The sequence below is a fragment of the Drosophila kikkawai genome, chromosome 3L (genome assembly GCF_030179895.1).
Source record: "Drosophila kikkawai strain 14028-0561.14 chromosome 3L, DkikHiC1v2, whole genome shotgun sequence".
NCBI lineage: Eukaryota > Metazoa > Arthropoda > Insecta > Diptera > Drosophilidae > Drosophila > Drosophila kikkawai.
Genome location: NC_091730.1, coordinates 4,040,529 through 4,057,385, shown reverse-complemented (window position 1 = coordinate 4,057,385; position 16,857 = coordinate 4,040,529). Strand labels below are relative to the sequence as shown.

Here is a 16,857-nt window from a genome sequence, read left to right as displayed (position 1 = left end):
ATATTATTGAAGAGGTATATATTAAGGGACTAAGCTCCTTTTCATGAAAAAGATTACTAATGGTTAGGTGAAGTGTCGTGGCTAAATCACTAAATAATTGCTAGAAAGAGAAATATAAAATAGTAAAATAGAGTAACTTCTACTTCTACTTCCTCTTATTCTTAATGAATATAAACAATAAAAAATGTATGGGTGATAATGTCATGCCTAAATCACTCTACAATTCACCTTTTCCCACTTCACCAATAGTAAAATGGTAAAATAGAGTAACTTACTTCTAATTCCTTAGAAACTTAATCTACAATTTAATAGTTTCCACTTCACGTATTTCTCTCCTGATCAAATCCATCGCCATAAACCTGGTTTCAGAAAATGAGCAACTCCAACTCCAAACATTCTTTGGTGTGTGTGCCTGATGGGTTGTTGCGCGCGCTTCAACTTCAAACGAATTCCGGTTCTAGTTGTTTCTCTCCCTGCACTGATTCAGGAAAAAAACAACACAACTATTCAGCCCGAACAGGGAAAATCAATTTCTTTGTTGTAGCCCAAAGGTGAGCGTTTGTTTTCGTTACCTGCCTCGGCTACCTGGATCGGCAACAACAAGAGCGACAACAACCTGCAGCCTGTGTGTGTGAGTTTGGGAGAGTGAGTATATAATCGGTGGATCCAATTTAAATGAGATCCCAGCTGAAAGGAAGTCCATTTGAACAGTGAGCCCTCCCTATGGTTGAATGTGGGGGATGTGGCGTCATATTTATACGGTTGATTGAACTTCGGTTAACCCCCTTTTACTGTCCTTTCCCGCTGAAATATCCCAATCGAATTGGTACCGCTCAGCGGGTTTCCGCCGCAGGTATTTCCATATTTACCTGTGATTAATGGAGATGTGTTTCTTCACTTGTTTGACACCTGAGTAATATTTAGAGGAATTTTCTTTTAAGGTTGTAATAATTTTAAAACCTCATATTATTAGTCTCAGTAATATGAATACTGAAATTCCCGAAAGGTTTTTAAAATTTGTATAAAAACAAGAACGAAAACTAACTTCGGGAAGCTGTATAAATACCCTGACAGTTTGGGATACCCATGGGATCTTGGAATCAAATCAAAAATCTATCATAACTCAGTCAAAAAAGCATCTATTTCAATTTGGAAAGCTTTTCTGTGCTAGTTTTTTCTAGGTTAACAAATCGGCTTACTAAATTTGTAACTTTAAGAAATCAAAATTTTCGTCCATTTTTGAGAATTTTAATGATGTAACCCCTTATCGAATTTTGAAAAAAATGCCCTAAATTTTTTTTCTTTCCTAAATGGCTAGAAAAACTCGTCTGTAAATGCTGATCAAGAATATATATGGTTTATGGGGTCGGAAATGACTCTTTTGGGAACTATAATCATAAAACCCTTCAAGAAGACAGAAAATATTTGAATTATTAAATGGATTTTTTTTTTTTGACAAAAATTGCGGATTACAAATATCATAACTAAGCAAAATAAACAATTCAATTCCGAAAGCATTTCTGTGTTTCAATAGGGAAACAAATCTAGTTACTAAATTTAAAATTTTAAGAAATCCAAATTTTTGTAAATTTTTGAGAATTTAAACCATGTAACCCCTTATCAAATCTATTAAAAATGGCTTCAAAATTTGTTGTTTTCGGAAATGGCTGAAAAGATTCGCCTGTTAAAGCTGATCAAGAATATATATAGTGTTTATGGGGTCGGAAATGGATCCTTTAATGCATTGCCAGCTCTCCTATCCATTTCTCATAGAACTCAGCCGTCAAAAAGTTTTTAATTAGTCCCAATCTATTTTAGTAATCTGATCTGACGCTTCCTAGTACCGGACACACCTTTAAGCGTTAAAATCGTTGAAATACCACCTTTGGGGACAATAACAAGGCACCAACACACCCACCAACTATTAATCAATCGATTACTTTGATCATATTTAACTGATACTGACATTTCCGCTGATAGATAACACAAACAACTTGATATTAAAACATACCCCACATGGAGAGAGAGAGAGAGAGATTGCAACAAGGGATACGAATGACAGAAAAAGGTGTTAGTGCTAAACCCTTTTTATCTTGGAAACTAGAAGCTCGTAAACAAGGATTTCCTTGCCAAGAATATTCCATTGTCGCCTAGTACAGACACTCCTCCATTGGTTTACTATCGCTGCAACTCAGTGAGGCTTTAATCAGCGATTGTTCAAAAAGTATACTAAAATATCTCTATATAAGACGTCTTGCCTTCGATTCGTATTATTTGTGTTTATTGTTTAAGGGGCGTAATCACTACAAAATATACATACATACACATACGAGTACGAAACCTACTTAAATTAGAAATGTCGCTTTGCACTTTGGCTATATACAATTCCAGATTCCGGCTGATACGGCCAGCTCGTCAATGGGAACTACTGCTAAGACGCACGGAAAATATGCAACGCAAGAACAGGATAAGATAGTCAGGCCATAAGAGATACTAAAAATAGCTCAAAGCTTGGCGAGAATTTTCATTCTGGCCCCGCTTTTCGTTAGAAACTATTTACAAAAGGGTTTAAAGCGCGTTCAACCACCGAAGGTCCTCCAAGAGGACTATGTACAGTGTGTGTTTGTCCTGGGAAAATAATTACTATCACAACCGAGTTAATCGATGCGAGGGTCAGGGCCTCATCTAGTGGCCAGCGGCGGACAGGGAATGCACCAGCATGGCAAAGCTGCTGATAAGGAAAATGCTAGCCGGCAGCGAGGACAGCATACGGTAGTTCTCCTCCGTATGCTCCCGCGTCTTCTTCTGTTTGATCACCCAGCCCAGGCTGCGCTCCACCGCCCGCTTCCACTTGCCATAGCGCTCCTTGCGCTCCACATCCGTTGTGGTGGCCAGAAAGGTGTCGTAGTGCACGTTTTCGTAGTACCTCTTCTCGGGCTCAAACTGGCACAGATTAACACCCTCCGCCTGGGCGGCACACATGGCAGCTCCAAAGGCTGTGGAGTCCATAAGCTGCGACCGGAACACGGGCAGCCCAATGGTGTCCGCCTGGAGCTGCATCAGCAGGTTATTTGTGGTCAGCTTGCCGTCGGCATGGAGCTTGTTGATCTCATAGCCGCACTCCTGGTGCATGCACTCCAGGATGTCGCGCGTCTGGAAGCAAATGCTCTCCAGGGCGGCCCTCACTATGTGATTCTTTCGCGTGAACTGCGTCAGGCCAATGATGATGCCTCGAGCATTTTGCTTCCAATAAGGAGCATATAATCCTGTAAAGGCTGGCACGAAGTACACATCTCCGGAGGTGGGCACCATCTCGGCATATTTCTCGGCGTCCCGCGAGTCTGGGAGGATGCGCACCTTGGTCTGCAGCCAGGAGAGAGCATGTCCTGCCACCGAAACAGCTCCCTCGATGGCATATATCGTGGGTGCCTGGGGTCCCAGTTTATAAGCCACTGTGGTCAGTAGTCCATGGCGCGAGAATACGGGCTTGTCACCCGTATTGCACAGCAGGAAGCAGCCGGAGCGGTAGGTGTTCTTCGTCTGACCAGGCTTCACGCACATCTGTCCCAGCAGCGAGGCCTGCTGGTTGCCCATGATGCCACTAAGGGTCATTCCACGCAGCGGACTTCGCTCGGATGTGATCTTGCCAAACACCTCTGAGCAGCTGTGAATGCTGGGCAGCATGTCCTCCTTAATGCCAAAGGTCTTGAGCAGCACGGGATCCCAGCTTTGGGTTTCCAGGTTCATGAGCAAGGTGCGCGAGGCGTTTGTGACGTCGGTAATGTGGAGAGCGCCTGTGAAGGAGGGGATTGAGTTAAACACTTCTCCATGAAACCAAAGACAAACCCACCATTGGTCAGATTCCACACGATCCAGGTGTCCACAGTGCCCGCTTTGCAGCGTCTCTCCCTTATGGCCTGTCTCACCTCAGGCACATTGTCCCTCAGCCAGCGAATCTTCAAGGCGGAGAAGTACGTGGAGATGGGCAAACCAGTGCTGCTGCGAAAGTGATTAGGATCCTGCACCTTGGCCACGATCTGCTCCACAGTAGTGCTGGTGCGAATGTCCTTCCACAGGAGTGCATTATACAGCGGCTTGCCGGTGACGGCATCCCAGACAATCGTCGTCTCACGCTGATTGGTAATGCCCACGGTGGCTATGTCGCTGGCGGAGAAGCCCTGCTCGGGCAGCTGCTTGATGGCCTCCTCGGCACACTTGTTGATCGAGGCCATCATCTCGAGCGGATCCTGCTCGTACCAGCCATCTTGCGGCGTGATCACGCTCAGCTCAACCCGGTGTGCTGCAATCTCCTTAAAGTCTGGGGTGGTGTAGATCGAGAAGCCAATGGTCTTGGTGCCCTCGTCAATGACCCCGACCAGGCCGGTGTGCTGGATCAAAGACTGCTTGCGCAGCTCCTTGCTGCGGAATGGGACATCCGCACTGGAGTGAGGTAAGTTCTTGCCCTCGGTCATGCTGCCTGTCGGATAAGAAATCCGATAAGATGGTTATGTTAGTCGGTGTGGGGGTAAAATATTGCATAATTAGTAGAGTTTAATAGGTGATTCGCTGCATTTTTAGTTTACTTTCTAACTAATTTAAGTAAGATATATAATTTTCTATTCCCTAATTCCTATTTATTAGCTGTAGATTTTCTGTGAGGAATTCAGTACATATTTTATGGCCGAAGTACCTTTTAAAAATGGTTTTGGAACAGTAAAATAATATAGAATAATCTTGATTAATAATTATAAAAATGTCTTTCTTTAATCAGGTTTTAAAATCTGAATTTTTAAAATTAATACCCCATGATAAAGGCACTTCCTATGACGTCTAACCAATATTTCAAAACAAGAACCCATAAAATGATTCTGCGATACCGATCTTAGATAAAGTTAAAAGGCTTTTAAAAGCAACCATTGCCCCGGATCTGCCATATATACCCACTCCCCTCTTGAGTGTATGTTTTTAGCGTCCAATTTCTATATTTGTTTTCCATTGTGGCAACTGCCAAGGCAACGATACCATCTGACATGGACGAGCGTATATAAAAGAGAGCGTGTACTCCAACACTTGTTTGGCAATTGTTTGACTTTGTACCCGACCGGCTTGTTGGGGGGCTTGATTCCGCTTCTAGTGGCCGAGCCCTCTTTCCACTCACACACCAAAGCAGAAACACTTGTTGAACACCAACAACTTATCGCCCGGACCCGGTGCTCTGCTCTGCCAAAATGCTCTGAATGGAGTCAAGCAAATTCCAATACATAAATTATGGTAAACCCTGTGACAAGGTCAAGTGTGCTCGACACGGAGATAAGGCCCTAATGATTGAGTGCACCGAGTTATTTGATTTGATTTGTCGCCAGACGACACTACACGCAGGCACACACTCAGCAAAGCCACATAAATGTAGCTATTCCACCGGTAAGCAGATTGGAATTTACATTCAAAAACTTTCCACAGCTTCCCGGTTTTCTGCTTTGGGGACACTTTTGAAAGTCACCTAGAAACGCGTAGCACTACTATGTGCTTTATGGCTGTGTGCTTTTGTTAAGCACTGTTTAGTGATAAGAACCTATCGATACACGTCCCATAAACGGTTATGTTACCAGGAATCGTTGATAAGATATGGAAAGCACTTCTTTAGTGGGCTGATCGCCCAATATTTGCCTACACACTAGCGGCAAACACTCCAATAAAACCGTAAAAATAACAAAAAAGCTATTGAACAATTACTAGGGATAATTTACGATAACTGCGATTACAACATAGCAATTGTGATTACATGAGAATAACGATAACAGTTAGATTTGATGAGTTTATTGCTTGACATTGTTTAGGTTGTATCCTCACTTTTAATTTTCGATTGTTGTATGTGGCGGCTGCTGATAACACTTGTTTAAATATTTTTAAATGTAATAGAGAGCGGGAAATAGAGAGAGTTTAGAGAGTAACAGAGAGAGAGAGAGGAGAGGGATCCACCAATAGACAGAGAGTTAGAGAGCGCGTTGAATAAAAACACAACCGTCCGCGACGAGCGCCAAAATGTATCTGAAAGTCAAAAATCGCTATCAACTCGAAGGCGCGGCAGCGCAGTGAAAATACCCTCGTATATAGAAAGAGCTTTCGGCTCGGGGCCATGTATTGGAATCAAAGCGGATCGGGACTACGAATCTACTACCGACAACTAGTCATACCCACCATCGACCAGACCCAATAAAACCGGCAGCAGCCCCGACAATGCCCGCTGATAAGACAAGCCGGCAAGAGCGGCGATGTCTGGGATTAGGGGGTCGAGTGGGTGGTGGACTCATGGTTTCATGGAGGAGGGGAAGCAGGCAGTGCTCCTCTAGACGAAGCTCTTCGGTGCAATAAACTGCCAACTGGTTGCGACAGACGCCGCCAGCCTTGGCATTTAAAAACACGCATTTGCATTTGCCTCAGACGGATATAGCCAAGTACAGTGGTTATTATTTAAGGGGATTGTGTTGTGGATTTAAATAATATAAAATAAATAGATATAAATATGTACCTTTAATTGGTTTAAGCTGTAGTTTCCATAAAAAGTACAAAAAACTAATAAAAATTAGAGCTAAATTAATCACTAAACTGAAATAATATTTTAAATATATATCTTGACCCACTGTACTTTAATAATATAATATTATTGTAATATTCTTAAATATATAGTTTAAACCACAGTGCCTAACTGGGATTCCAATGAGCTTGTTATGACGTTAGTTAAGCCCCACAACGAAATGCAATTAGGTTTTGGTTTAGGAATTTTTATAGGAGCTATATTATATACATTTAACCCACAATTACGTACACGTAATAATGTCTCATTTCAAGAGCGGAAATTATTCCACAGAAATATATCCCAGGTCACACATAAATTCTTCAGAAAATTCTCAAAGACAATTCGTATGGCCAAGCGTGTGGGCGTCCATTCAGTTTTTATTTTTACTTATAGGCGCCCCGCTAAAATTAGTCCGAATAATATTAAAAATTTCCATTGGGGGGCAGGCATATTTCGTTAAACGTATAAACGTTATTTGTGTGACATCCTCAAGAGCAGGCCAAGAGAAGAAAACGAAATAAAGCAAAATGCAAAGATACATATAATATTTAAATATTTGCATCCTATTAACCGAAAAGGGGGAGTGTGCGCTCGTTATGTAAACACAGTGATTTGGATACAGGGGAAGGGACGAAGTTAATGAAATCATTTTAAGCAACTCTGGCGACTTCATTAAACCGAACTGTCAGTGTGAAAATATATGTGCAAATATATGCATGACGGCCTGTGTATTGGCCTACAAACGAAAGCGATTTGGCCCGAGTTGATGGCCTTAAGTATCTGAGTACCCTAATGGTTGGATCAGGGTATAAGGGACTTCTCTGAATTCTCTATATGAGGCTTTATTGTTAAAAAAATATTGTGTATAGATAATGTGATCCTGAATCAATATACTCGTATTGAAACTTAGGGTATTAAAGGGAAGAAAACTTAAAAAAGGAAATAAATTATATAAATGTGCATAATATTTTAATTTTAGTTTAAAAATGTTGATTTTCATAGCAGTTTCAAATATTATAATTTCTATATATTATTCCACCTATTGCAGGGTATAACTCTATCGACTCGACCTTAAACTTTGCTTGATAATGAATTGTATTTCCTTGATGTGCAACTTTTGTTTACTCACACAGAACCCTGCATATACAATTTGCATGCTGGTGTGTGTTAAGTCATCGTAAAATATCGTTTTCTGTGTTTTTGTTGCTAGTAATTTCAGTCAGAATTGTGCTTAAAGGGGAATAATGGATAATGGAGAAATGGATACTTTTTGCACTTCGTCGTTTTGCGCTGCTTTTGTGTAATCCGATAAAGAATAATGCAATAATTGATTACATCAGGGGTTCAAAGGTTCAGTAAACTTCTTATACATGCATGCAAGCATAATTACGCATACGACCCGTGGACTGGGCGTATTTATAGAAGTCTTATCACCAATACCATATCGTATGACTGAGTTTCTCACTCAAAATGATTGCTCAGATATATGGTTATCGCTTGATTGCATTTTTATACTGTGCTGCTGATGTTTTTGATTAGTTAATCGAATATTGCAACGCAAATAGGGGTGGGGAGATAGTGTTTAGCATGTAATGAAATATTCCATCACGCCAGGTTAAAAGTCAACCGATTAGCCGACTTTTCAGGCGCCAGTCGTTGATTACTAGCATTGTTGTATCAAGAATAGTGATGACATTTCTGAGAAAAATGTATGTTGATATAAAAAACAAAGGGTTTTTATATAGAGAATAAATTGTTAATTTCTTTTACGGGTGTTACGATATTTTATCTCATTAAGAAATTCATGAAGAATTTATTTTATTAGGGAAATTGAATCCAAAAGTGTTTTAAAATATATTATTAGCACTGCTTACTTTAAGGAACTATTTTTAAGTGATTTTAAACATTCAAGACCATTTACTTGGCAATATTTGAGGGTTTATATTCTGAAAAATGTTAACATCACCAAACTCATTATTTCACTGCACACCAGACCCAGCGACACACCTATTATTATTTTAGCTCAGCTCTGTTGATATTTATAATTTTATTTAGCACTTGCTGGCAATTAGTTACGTAAATTGCATTTGCCACAATATTTGCAAGATAAACTGCAGTTTGCTTCCGTATTCCGATCTCGCAGCTTCAAGTGTTCGCGTTTAAATGCTCTCTTTTTTACATATTTATTTATTTATTTATCGATGTGGACCACATATAGCGATCGGTTATAGAGAGTGGAAAGGAACCACCTAGTGGGATTGAGTGGGCGGTAGAGCGAGAGAGAAGTAGCGTAAGCTCACGTGTTCGTTTTAGTACAAACAACAAAAAATAATCGATATATTCAGACTAGACGGCGGCGGCTGTTGCACTGACGTCACTACCAACAGGCAGCGACGCCGGCAGAGCGTTGGCGTCGAGGACAAGCCCCTCAAAAGCTGCATTCCGATTGGTCCAACGCCCTTGAACAAAAACACAACAATGCAATGTAATGGGATGCCCAAACCGCAAAGCTTAATCACTTCCACTAACTAAAAGCTCTAATGAACAAATCGTGAATCACCAAAGACTGGGAAATTAACACATTTACTTGTAAACACGCAAAACTTATTGAGTAATATTTGGCCGGAGAAAGCACGTGCGTACTCACCCACAGTTGCACCGGCCGCACTTAATTAAAAGTTGAGCTGGTTGCGGTTTTATGGCACTAGATAAACGACAGCATGTCGGCACTGTTTATTAGCGGGCTTAGCAACATTTTAATTGCGGTTTTCGTGGTTTTAACAAGTCGCGGACGAGCCTCTTTTTTCACAAATTTAACAAAAGCGCTAAAAAATGACAACTGCCTGGAGGGTGGCCAGATCGGCGGAACTGGAGGTGAGTGGGAAATCGATATTGTGCTATCGATTTATTTTGTATCTGAGCGGTGCATTTGAATTTAAATTTAGATTAAGCTTTATTTTCAAGGAAATAACTTAAGACATTTATAGTTTTTAGCATTAAGTGTTTTTTATTAAAATAAAACGGTGTAGAATTTAAAACAATTTTAGACTAAATTTTCGGGTTATAAGAAATTACTCCTACATGTGTTTTACTCCCATCAATCTTTCTTATCAAGTGATTCATGTTTTATGTATTTATATTCCTAGTAGCGAGTATTGATGACAAAAGGGTCTTTTATTTATCCAAGATTATGAAGAAATTATACTTTATCTTGTATTAGTGTTTCCTGTTAAAGGGCTAAGTAAGCAAGCCTGCCATTCGTCATGCTAATTTATGTTAGTTCGCTCTTTAACTTTGTATCGGAGAGTAGCAGCTCACATTTATGGGAATTTATCAAGCAGCAATTCAGCAAACAAAAGCATAGATAAAGCTATAAACAAGCGAACAAAATATATTTAAATTTGAAGTTCAAGTTCCTTTTGCTGATTTCCTATCAGCACTTGGCTTGGGGCGGACGTTCTTGCTCGACATGCTGGCGAAATACTTCAGTGGCTATCAGTTTTAATGTTTGAAGTTTAACGAATTTCGTGTTATATTGTTACACTGGAGCCGGCTCCCCGTTTCGACCCATTTCGACTATGGGGCCATGCCTATCTATCGCCCTCCGATAAGTGGCGACTATCAGCGGGCAAATTAAGTGCCAGTTATCAGCGCCTTTCGGCCACCCAATCGGCAATCCCCGTGTAGTCGTCATGGGCAGTCGAGCGGCAGCGGACCTAGTTCTGGACCCGAATCCCAAAATTTATCACAATCAATATGGGGGCAACCGAACGCTGGAGGAGGCAATCGCAAAATATGTTCCGGTGTACGAGTGGTCCTGGACGGAGACGCTCTTCCAGAGCTGGGAGTCGCTGCTGCTGATCCTGGCCACCTTCTGGTGCATCTTTCTGGCCCGATTGGTCAGCCACAAGCTGGGACTCTTTGACTCACCCAATCGGTGCTATGCCGTGGAGTTTGCCTTGATCATCCTGCCCTGCATTCTCCTGGTAACGGTGGCCGTGGATTATAGTTGCTACGTGGGATTAGTGATGTTGCTGGCTACCCTCTGGTTTCTGCAGAGGAGCAGGTTTTTGGAGCGAGCTCGTAGTCGCCAGCAGTTCGATCTAGGCAAACGTCCCGTTGCCCTGTCCGTGCTCCGTTCGGTCACGCACCTGCTCACCGCCGTCTGTATCCTGGCCGTTGACTTTGAGAGCTTCCACAGACCCTACAGGAAGAGCCGGCAGTTCGGAGCCAAGCTCATGGATATAGGGATCGGGCTGTTCGTCTTCACCATGGGCAGTGTCTCGCGGAGAACGCGAAATTTCACGGATTTGCGGAGAAGCGTGGTGTACTCCGCCCTGCCCTTGATACTTCTTGGACTGGCGCGCACTGTGGCCATCCTGGTGGTGGGTTATGGCCAGGATGAGCACGAGTATGGCCAGCACTTGAATGCCTTTTTCACGCTGGGCTTCACCAAGCTGTTGGGTGCTTTGGTCAGCATTTTGGCCAGAAGGGATGTGCATCTGCTGCCGCTGGGATTTGGTGAGTCAACCTGTTCACCTGGCAATTCACCAACTAATTCGTTTCTTAAACCTTATTTTCAGGTCTCTTGCTGCTCCACCAGTTTGGCTTAAGTATTCTGGGCATCTCCGACTATGTGATGGACGACGAAGTTGTCCGCTCGAATTTATTCAATGCGAATCGCGAAGGATTAGTGTCCTTACCAGGATTCGTTTCATTGTACCTCCTCTCCATCTATGTGAACCGTTGGATGGTGGCCATCACCCAGCTGACCTACTCCCAGATGGTGCAGAAGCTCCAGCGTCTCTTCTCCATCGCCCTGATCCTCTGGAGCTTATTTGGACTGAGTACCTATGCCATTGGCATCTCCAGGGTCACCTGCAACTTTGGCTATGTAATGTGGATGATGGCCATTGGTGGCAGCACCCTGTTGATCAGCTTTGGAGCCATTGACTTTGTGATCAACAGCGTGATGCCCTGGGATTCCAGTGGTTTAGAGGTTGATGAGCAGGAAAAGGGCCTGCTGACCGAGGAAACGGCAGCCAAGAAAAGGGCCAAGCCCATTGTACCCTTCACCATCAGTCAAGCCTTGAATCAAAATGGATTGACTTTCTTTTTGGTGGCCAATCTCCTGACCGGCGCAGTGAACATATTCCTGAAGCCGGAGAATCGCTCCAGCCTGGAATCGGTGGTCATTTTGCTTGTCTATATGTTTCTGGCCACCAAATTGGCCCACGAGTTGTTGAAAAGAGGGATTCGATTAGCCTAAGGGTGGCGATGCCTCCAGTGTCCAGTGTCCAGTGTCCTGTGATTTTAGCTGAATTTATTTTTCATATAGTAATTACCTTTTATAAAATAAATTTTTGTATTATACTACTACTTTTAGAGTTACCTTGCTGATAAGCCTGTTTGACTTTCGTATTAAATGTAAACAATTTAATCTTGACTTTGGCCTAATCGATTATGTGTCATGTTTCTGCCAGAAATATATTTAATGTGGACCTTACTTTGTGCTTAACTGATTTCTTGATATAAAACCTTGTTAGAACGTTGATTAGGAAGGGATCTTATCGGGTTTCGTTTGACAGTAATTGAGGTTTTTAATTTAAAAGGGTAGAAAGGGTAGATTTTAGTTTTAAAAGAACTTTATTTAATTAAGAACCTAATTAAATTTACAGAATAAACAAAATTCCTAAACTAAATACTCTTACTCGTTATCGAAATTTCAAAAGATCCGCCAGTTCGATGACAAACAGGTGCTTCGATAGGCAAAGGTGGCAACAGGTAGCTCCAATTAAACCGGAAAACTGGCCTCTGAAAATGCAGGCAGAACCCGCTTGGCCAGCTGGGCAGTTTGTGGCCATAATAAATCGTATTACCATGGAGACCATTTAGTTTTGTTGCCACAGCAAATGAAGAAAATTTACTTAACTGAAATTAAACTTAAATTTACCTTTTAAATATGTTTGTTTATCTGAGCAAAAAGGTGAGTGTTCTTGTGTATCTTAAACTAGATAAAGATAGATTTCTGTATCTACAGATAGCAATACCCAACAATGTCAAGCTCAACTGCATTGCCTGGAACAAGGAGGAGGGCTACATAGCAGTGGCTGGTACAGATGGATTGCTCAAAGTCCTGAAATTGGATCAGGGTAAGTTAAGGAAATCATTGGAGGAGGTACTTCTTCATATTCTAAACCGCTATCTTTACCTTATATCTCCGATAAAATCATTAAATGACAACCAAATATCATTATCTTCTTGATTAATTAATTGCCAAAATAAAATACCAACCCCCGATACACCTTAAAATTACCTCCATCCCTTTCCAGCCGCCTCCAATGGCCAGAATAAAGGTGGCCTGGCCGCCGTCTCCAATCTCTCCATGAACCAAACCCTGGATGGCCACAAGGAGTCCGTAAAGGTGGTCACCTGGAACGATACCCAGCAGAAGCTAACCTCCTCGGACACGGATGGCGTGATCATGGTCTGGATGCTGTACAAGGGATCCTGGTATGAGGAGATGACCAACGACAGGAAAAAGTCCACAGTGGCCAGCATGAGCTGGACTTCAGATGGTTCTCGGATCTGTATTGTTTACGAGGATGGAGCCATCATAGTGGGCTCTGTGGATGGCAACAGAATCTTTGGCAAGGAACTCAAGGGCACACATCTAACGGGTGTGCAGTGGAGTCCAGACAACCGGCTTATATTGTTTGCCCTAGCCAATGGAGAGTGTCATCTGTATGATAATCAAGGGAACTTTGCGGTGAGTAAAAAGGGAATACTCTTCTTTGTTCCTTCTTAACTCTCTTTAAGCGATTCTCTTTCAGATGAAGTTACACATCCAGTGCGTGAGCATCAGTGGCTCCTCCTCCAGAGGACATAGGATTGCCAGCATCTGCTGGTTCAGCGGCAGAGTCTCCCAGAGCCGCAAGAGACCCGTGCTGGCCATCTGCTATGAGAACGGAAGAGTGCAGATCATGAGGAATGAGAATGATGATGGTGAGTTATGGATGATGCAAGCTTCCTTCGTTAGTTACCCATTGCTCCTCTTCCTTGCAGCTCCTGCCATCTTCGACACTGGAATGCGCAACGTGGACGCCAAATGGAATCATGATGGCACTGTTTTGGCTATTTGTGGCACTACCATAGACACAATGACACCTCCTTCGCAGCGTGACTCCAACCAGGTGTGTTTCTACTCGCCGCTGGGCAAGATCATGCGCACTCTGAGGGTCCCGGGCAGCGACATCACCTCGCTTAGCTGGGAGGGCAAGTCCCTACGTATCGCCATGGCCGTGGACTCGTTTATTTACTTTGCCAACATCCGTCCGGATTACATTTGGTGCTACTTCGAGAAGACCGTGGTGTTTTTGAATAGTGGAAGTGCCTCCCGGGACTCGCCCATGTGCGTGATTACCTTCTGGAACACGGTCTCCAATCAGAGTTTTCTCAAGGAGGTTGAGCCCACGCTGTGCCTAGCCTCCAGCAGTGAGCACTGCGTCCTGGGCGTGGAGTGTGTGAGCAGCAACATCAAGGAGATTGCCTTAAGTACCCTGGAGAATCGCAGTAATCCGGCGGATGATAGGGTCTACCAGTTGCTGCTCTGCAACTCCATAGGAACCACTGTGGATTGTGAGTAGGAGAAGGATTAGTCTTAAAGAGAGTGTAATTTTTACTTCCCATCTCAGCCAAGTACACGGATATTAGACCCTGCTTTGTAGGCATCAATTCCAGCTATGTGGCCATAGCCTCCCAGGAGGAGATCCTCATTTGGCATTACCACACGCCCAAGGTAAGTACTTTTAGGTTTTAAAAAGCTTTGAATTATTAGAACCTTTCCCTCCTCAGAGTGCCTCTAGCCTTCACAATGTTAAGACGCGCAAGGAGAAGCGCTTCCACATTGATGACACTCCCACTGGCGTAGAGATGGCCAAGGATCTGATGCTGAGCAGCAGCAGTGGCGATGGTCACTCCACGCAGCGTGGCATCAGCGATCCCATTTGCGCTCTGGCTCTCTCCGAGAAGCTGCTGCTGGTGGCCAGAGAGTCGGGAGCCATCAATGAGTATAGCATAGCCAATGTGGCGCTGAGGAACCGACACCTGATGAACTCCAAGGTCTACAAAATGGCCATCAACTGCAATTCCACGTGAGTTTCAATGGGAAAAGGAATTTACTCCTCTAAAGACATTTAAAACAAATTCCTATATTTACAGACGCGCTGCCATTATCGACCACATGGGGGTGATGACCCTGCTCGACCTGGATGACAACCGGGAGACACAACTGAACTTTAGCCGCGTGGAGCGCAAAGATGTGTGGGCCGTCAGCTGGGCCAAGGACAACCCGCTTCTCTTGGCCCTCATGGAGAAGACTCGCATGTACATCTTCCGGGGCAACGATCCCGAGGAGCCCATCTCCTGCTCCGGCTATATTTGCACCTTTGAGGATCTGGAAATCACCAGTGTGCTTCTGGATGACATTATCAGCGTGGGTGAGTTGCAGAATTCCTCGCATCTTATCCAGCTGAGGGTCAAGTCGCTGCGGGATACCGACGATCTCCTAGAGCACGTAGGCTTGGAGGATGCCAAGCAGTTTATCGAGGACAATCCCCATCCGAGACTCTGGCGGTTGTTGGCTGAGTCTGCTCTGAAGAAACTGGAGCTGGAGACGGCGGAGAACGCCTTCGTGCGGTGTGCCCATTATCCAGGTATCAAGCTGGTCAAGAGACTGCGCACCATCCACTCCCAGGAGCTGCAGCGGGCGGAGATCTCTGCCTTTTATGGTGAGTTTGAGGAGGCGGAGAAGCTCTATCTGGATGCAGATCGTCGCGATCTGGCCATCGAGCTGCGCATGACCCTCTGCGATTGGTTCCGCGTCGTCCAGTTGTATCGAATGGGCGGCTCCGGTGTTTCGGACCAGCAGATGGAGACCGCCTGGCGGGAGATTGGCCACCACTTCGCCAACCTGCGTTCTTGGGAGAGTGCCAGGGAATACTACGAGAAATCCCACTATCTGGAGGGCTACATGGAGGCTCTCTATCACCTCGAGCAGTTCGATGAGCTTGAAAAGTGTGTGGAGCGGCTGCCTGAGAAGAGTCCGCTGCTGCCGAAGCTGGCCGAGATGCTGGCCTCGGTGGGCATGTGCTCGGAGGCGGTGCAGGCCCATCTGCGTTTTGGTGATCAAAAAGCCGCCGTTTCCACCTGCGTCAATCTCCGCCAGTGGGGCGAGGCCGTGGAGCTGGCCCAGAGATTCCAGTTGCCGCAGGTCCAGACGCTCATAGCCAAGCACGCTGCTCAACTGCTCCAGGAGGGACGACTCAAGGAAGCCATTGAGATGCAGCGGAATGCCGGACGCCACTTGGACGCGGCTCGTCTGCTCTCCCAAATGGCGGAGCGCGAGCAGGAGAAACGGGCTCCACTGCTGAGGATCAAAAAGCTGTACGTCCTGGCTGCCCTGCTGGCCGAGGAGCACCTCAAGGCGGTGGCCACGCCGGAGATCGACTACGCCAGCGGCAGGAACACCCTGCTGGACTCCATCGCCCTGGAGGATGCAGCTGCCATCGAAAGGTTGTGGCACTGCTCGGAGGCCTACCACTTCATGCTCCTCGCCCAGCGGCAACTGCGCTTCGGGATCATCCACAGTGCGGTGATTACAGCGGTCAGGCTGCGTGACTACGAGGATGTTCTCCCGCCAGAGCACATCTACAGCCTGTTGGCTCTGGCCAGTTGTGCGGATCGGGCCTTTGGCACCTGTTCGAAGGCCTTCATGAGGCTGGAGCAACTTGCTCATCTGCCGGAGAGCACCCTGCAGCGCTATGAGGAGCTGGCGGCAGGGATATTCGCCAAGTATGAGCCGGAGGATACTGTAGGCGAGCGGGTGGAGTGTTACTCCTGCGGAGTACCAGTTCCAGACAGGTGAGTGGTGGTCATATACTCCTCTAGATCATGATGTATGCTTATTTTCAGCTCCCCCGCCTGCCCGGAGTGTGGAGCCCGTTTTCCGGCTTGCATTTCCTCCGGCAAGCCAATCACTCAGCCCACGAATAACATATGGATCTGCACTACGTGCCACCACTGTGCTGCTCCCACAGAGATATCGAGGCACCGAACCTGCCCGCTGTGCCACAGTTTGATTGTGTCCATGACGGTGGAAATCTGAAATCACAAAAATATTTTTGAAGCTTAAAAATAAAATTTAAAAATAATGTATTTAAAATTAATGCCATTTAAAATAAACGGTTTTTTGTGCGACATGAGGTTGTAGTATCAGAAGT

At 44.5% G+C, this 16,857-nt stretch overlaps 3 protein-coding genes across 4 annotated transcripts; 2 read left to right on the top strand and 1 right to left on the bottom strand.

Moving 5' to 3' along the window:
• Positions 1-2,259: 2,259 nt before the first annotated feature.
• Positions 2,260-9,362, bottom strand: Gk2 (Glycerol kinase 2). 2 transcript variants are annotated; one of them, XM_017174400.2, is made up of 3 exons: positions 9,225-9,362; positions 3,851-4,477; positions 2,260-3,794 (listed from the first exon to the last, which is right to left on the bottom strand). In XM_017174400.2, the coding sequence occupies exons 2-3, from the start codon at positions 4,470-4,472 to the stop codon at positions 2,686-2,688; spliced, it is 1,731 nt and encodes a 576-aa protein (XP_017029889.1). In that variant the 5' UTR covers positions 4,473-4,477; positions 9,225-9,362; the 3' UTR covers positions 2,260-2,685. The 2 variants fall into 2 exon arrangements, with proteins under 2 accessions (XP_017029889.1, XP_017029890.1); XM_017174401.3 differs by lacking the exon at positions 9,225-9,362 and adding an exon at positions 5,851-6,044.
• Positions 9,343-16,742, top strand: Oseg4 (intraflagellar transport protein Oseg4). The gene is made up of 10 exons (XM_017174415.3): positions 9,343-9,451; positions 12,310-12,563; positions 12,618-12,729; positions 12,910-13,346; positions 13,411-13,582; positions 13,643-14,215; positions 14,272-14,375; positions 14,432-14,730; positions 14,798-16,498; positions 16,550-16,742. Exons 2-10 carry the CDS (start codon positions 12,540-12,542, stop codon positions 16,740-16,742), a joined length of 3,615 nt encoding a protein of 1,204 aa, XP_017029904.1. The 5' UTR covers positions 9,343-9,451; positions 12,310-12,539.
• Positions 10,026-11,956, top strand: PIG-Wb (Phosphatidylinositol glycan anchor biosynthesis class W b). Its single transcript, XM_017174130.3, has 2 exons — positions 10,026-11,098; positions 11,161-11,956. The coding sequence occupies exons 1-2, from the start codon at positions 10,270-10,272 to the stop codon at positions 11,844-11,846; spliced, it is 1,515 nt and encodes a 504-aa protein (XP_017029619.1). The 5' UTR covers positions 10,026-10,269; the 3' UTR covers positions 11,847-11,956.
• Positions 16,743-16,857: the final 115 nt, after the last annotated feature.

What these genes read in the sequence shown, in the direction of transcription:
- Oseg4 (XM_017174415.3), top strand. Translation starts at nt 12,540, where the DNA reads ATGTTTGTTTATCTGAGCAAAAAG. An exon ending in GAGGAATGAGAATGATGATG is followed by an intron (nt 13,583 to 13,642) that starts GTGAGTTATGGA and finishes TCTTCCTTGCAG; the next exon opens with CTCCTGCCATCTTCGACACT. An exon ending in GCCATCAACTGCAATTCCAC is followed by an intron (nt 14,731 to 14,797) that starts GTGAGTTTCAAT and finishes CTATATTTACAG; the next exon opens with ACGCGCTGCCATTATCGACC.
- PIG-Wb (XM_017174130.3), top strand. Translation starts at nt 10,270, where the DNA reads ATGGGCAGTCGAGCGGCAGCGGACCTAGTTCTGGACCCGAATCCCAAA. An exon ending in TCTGCTGCCGCTGGGATTTG is followed by an intron (nt 11,099 to 11,160) that starts GTGAGTCAACCT and finishes CCTTATTTTCAG; the next exon opens with GTCTCTTGCTGCTCCACCAG.
- Gk2 (XM_017174400.2), bottom strand. Translation starts at nt 4,472, where the DNA reads ATGACCGAGGGCAAGAACTTACCTCACTCCAGTGCGGATGTCCCATTC. An exon ending in CGTGTGGAATCTGACCAATG is followed by an intron (nt 3,795 to 3,850) that starts GTGGGTTTGTCT and finishes CCTCCTTCACAG; the next exon opens with GCGCTCTCCACATTACCGAC.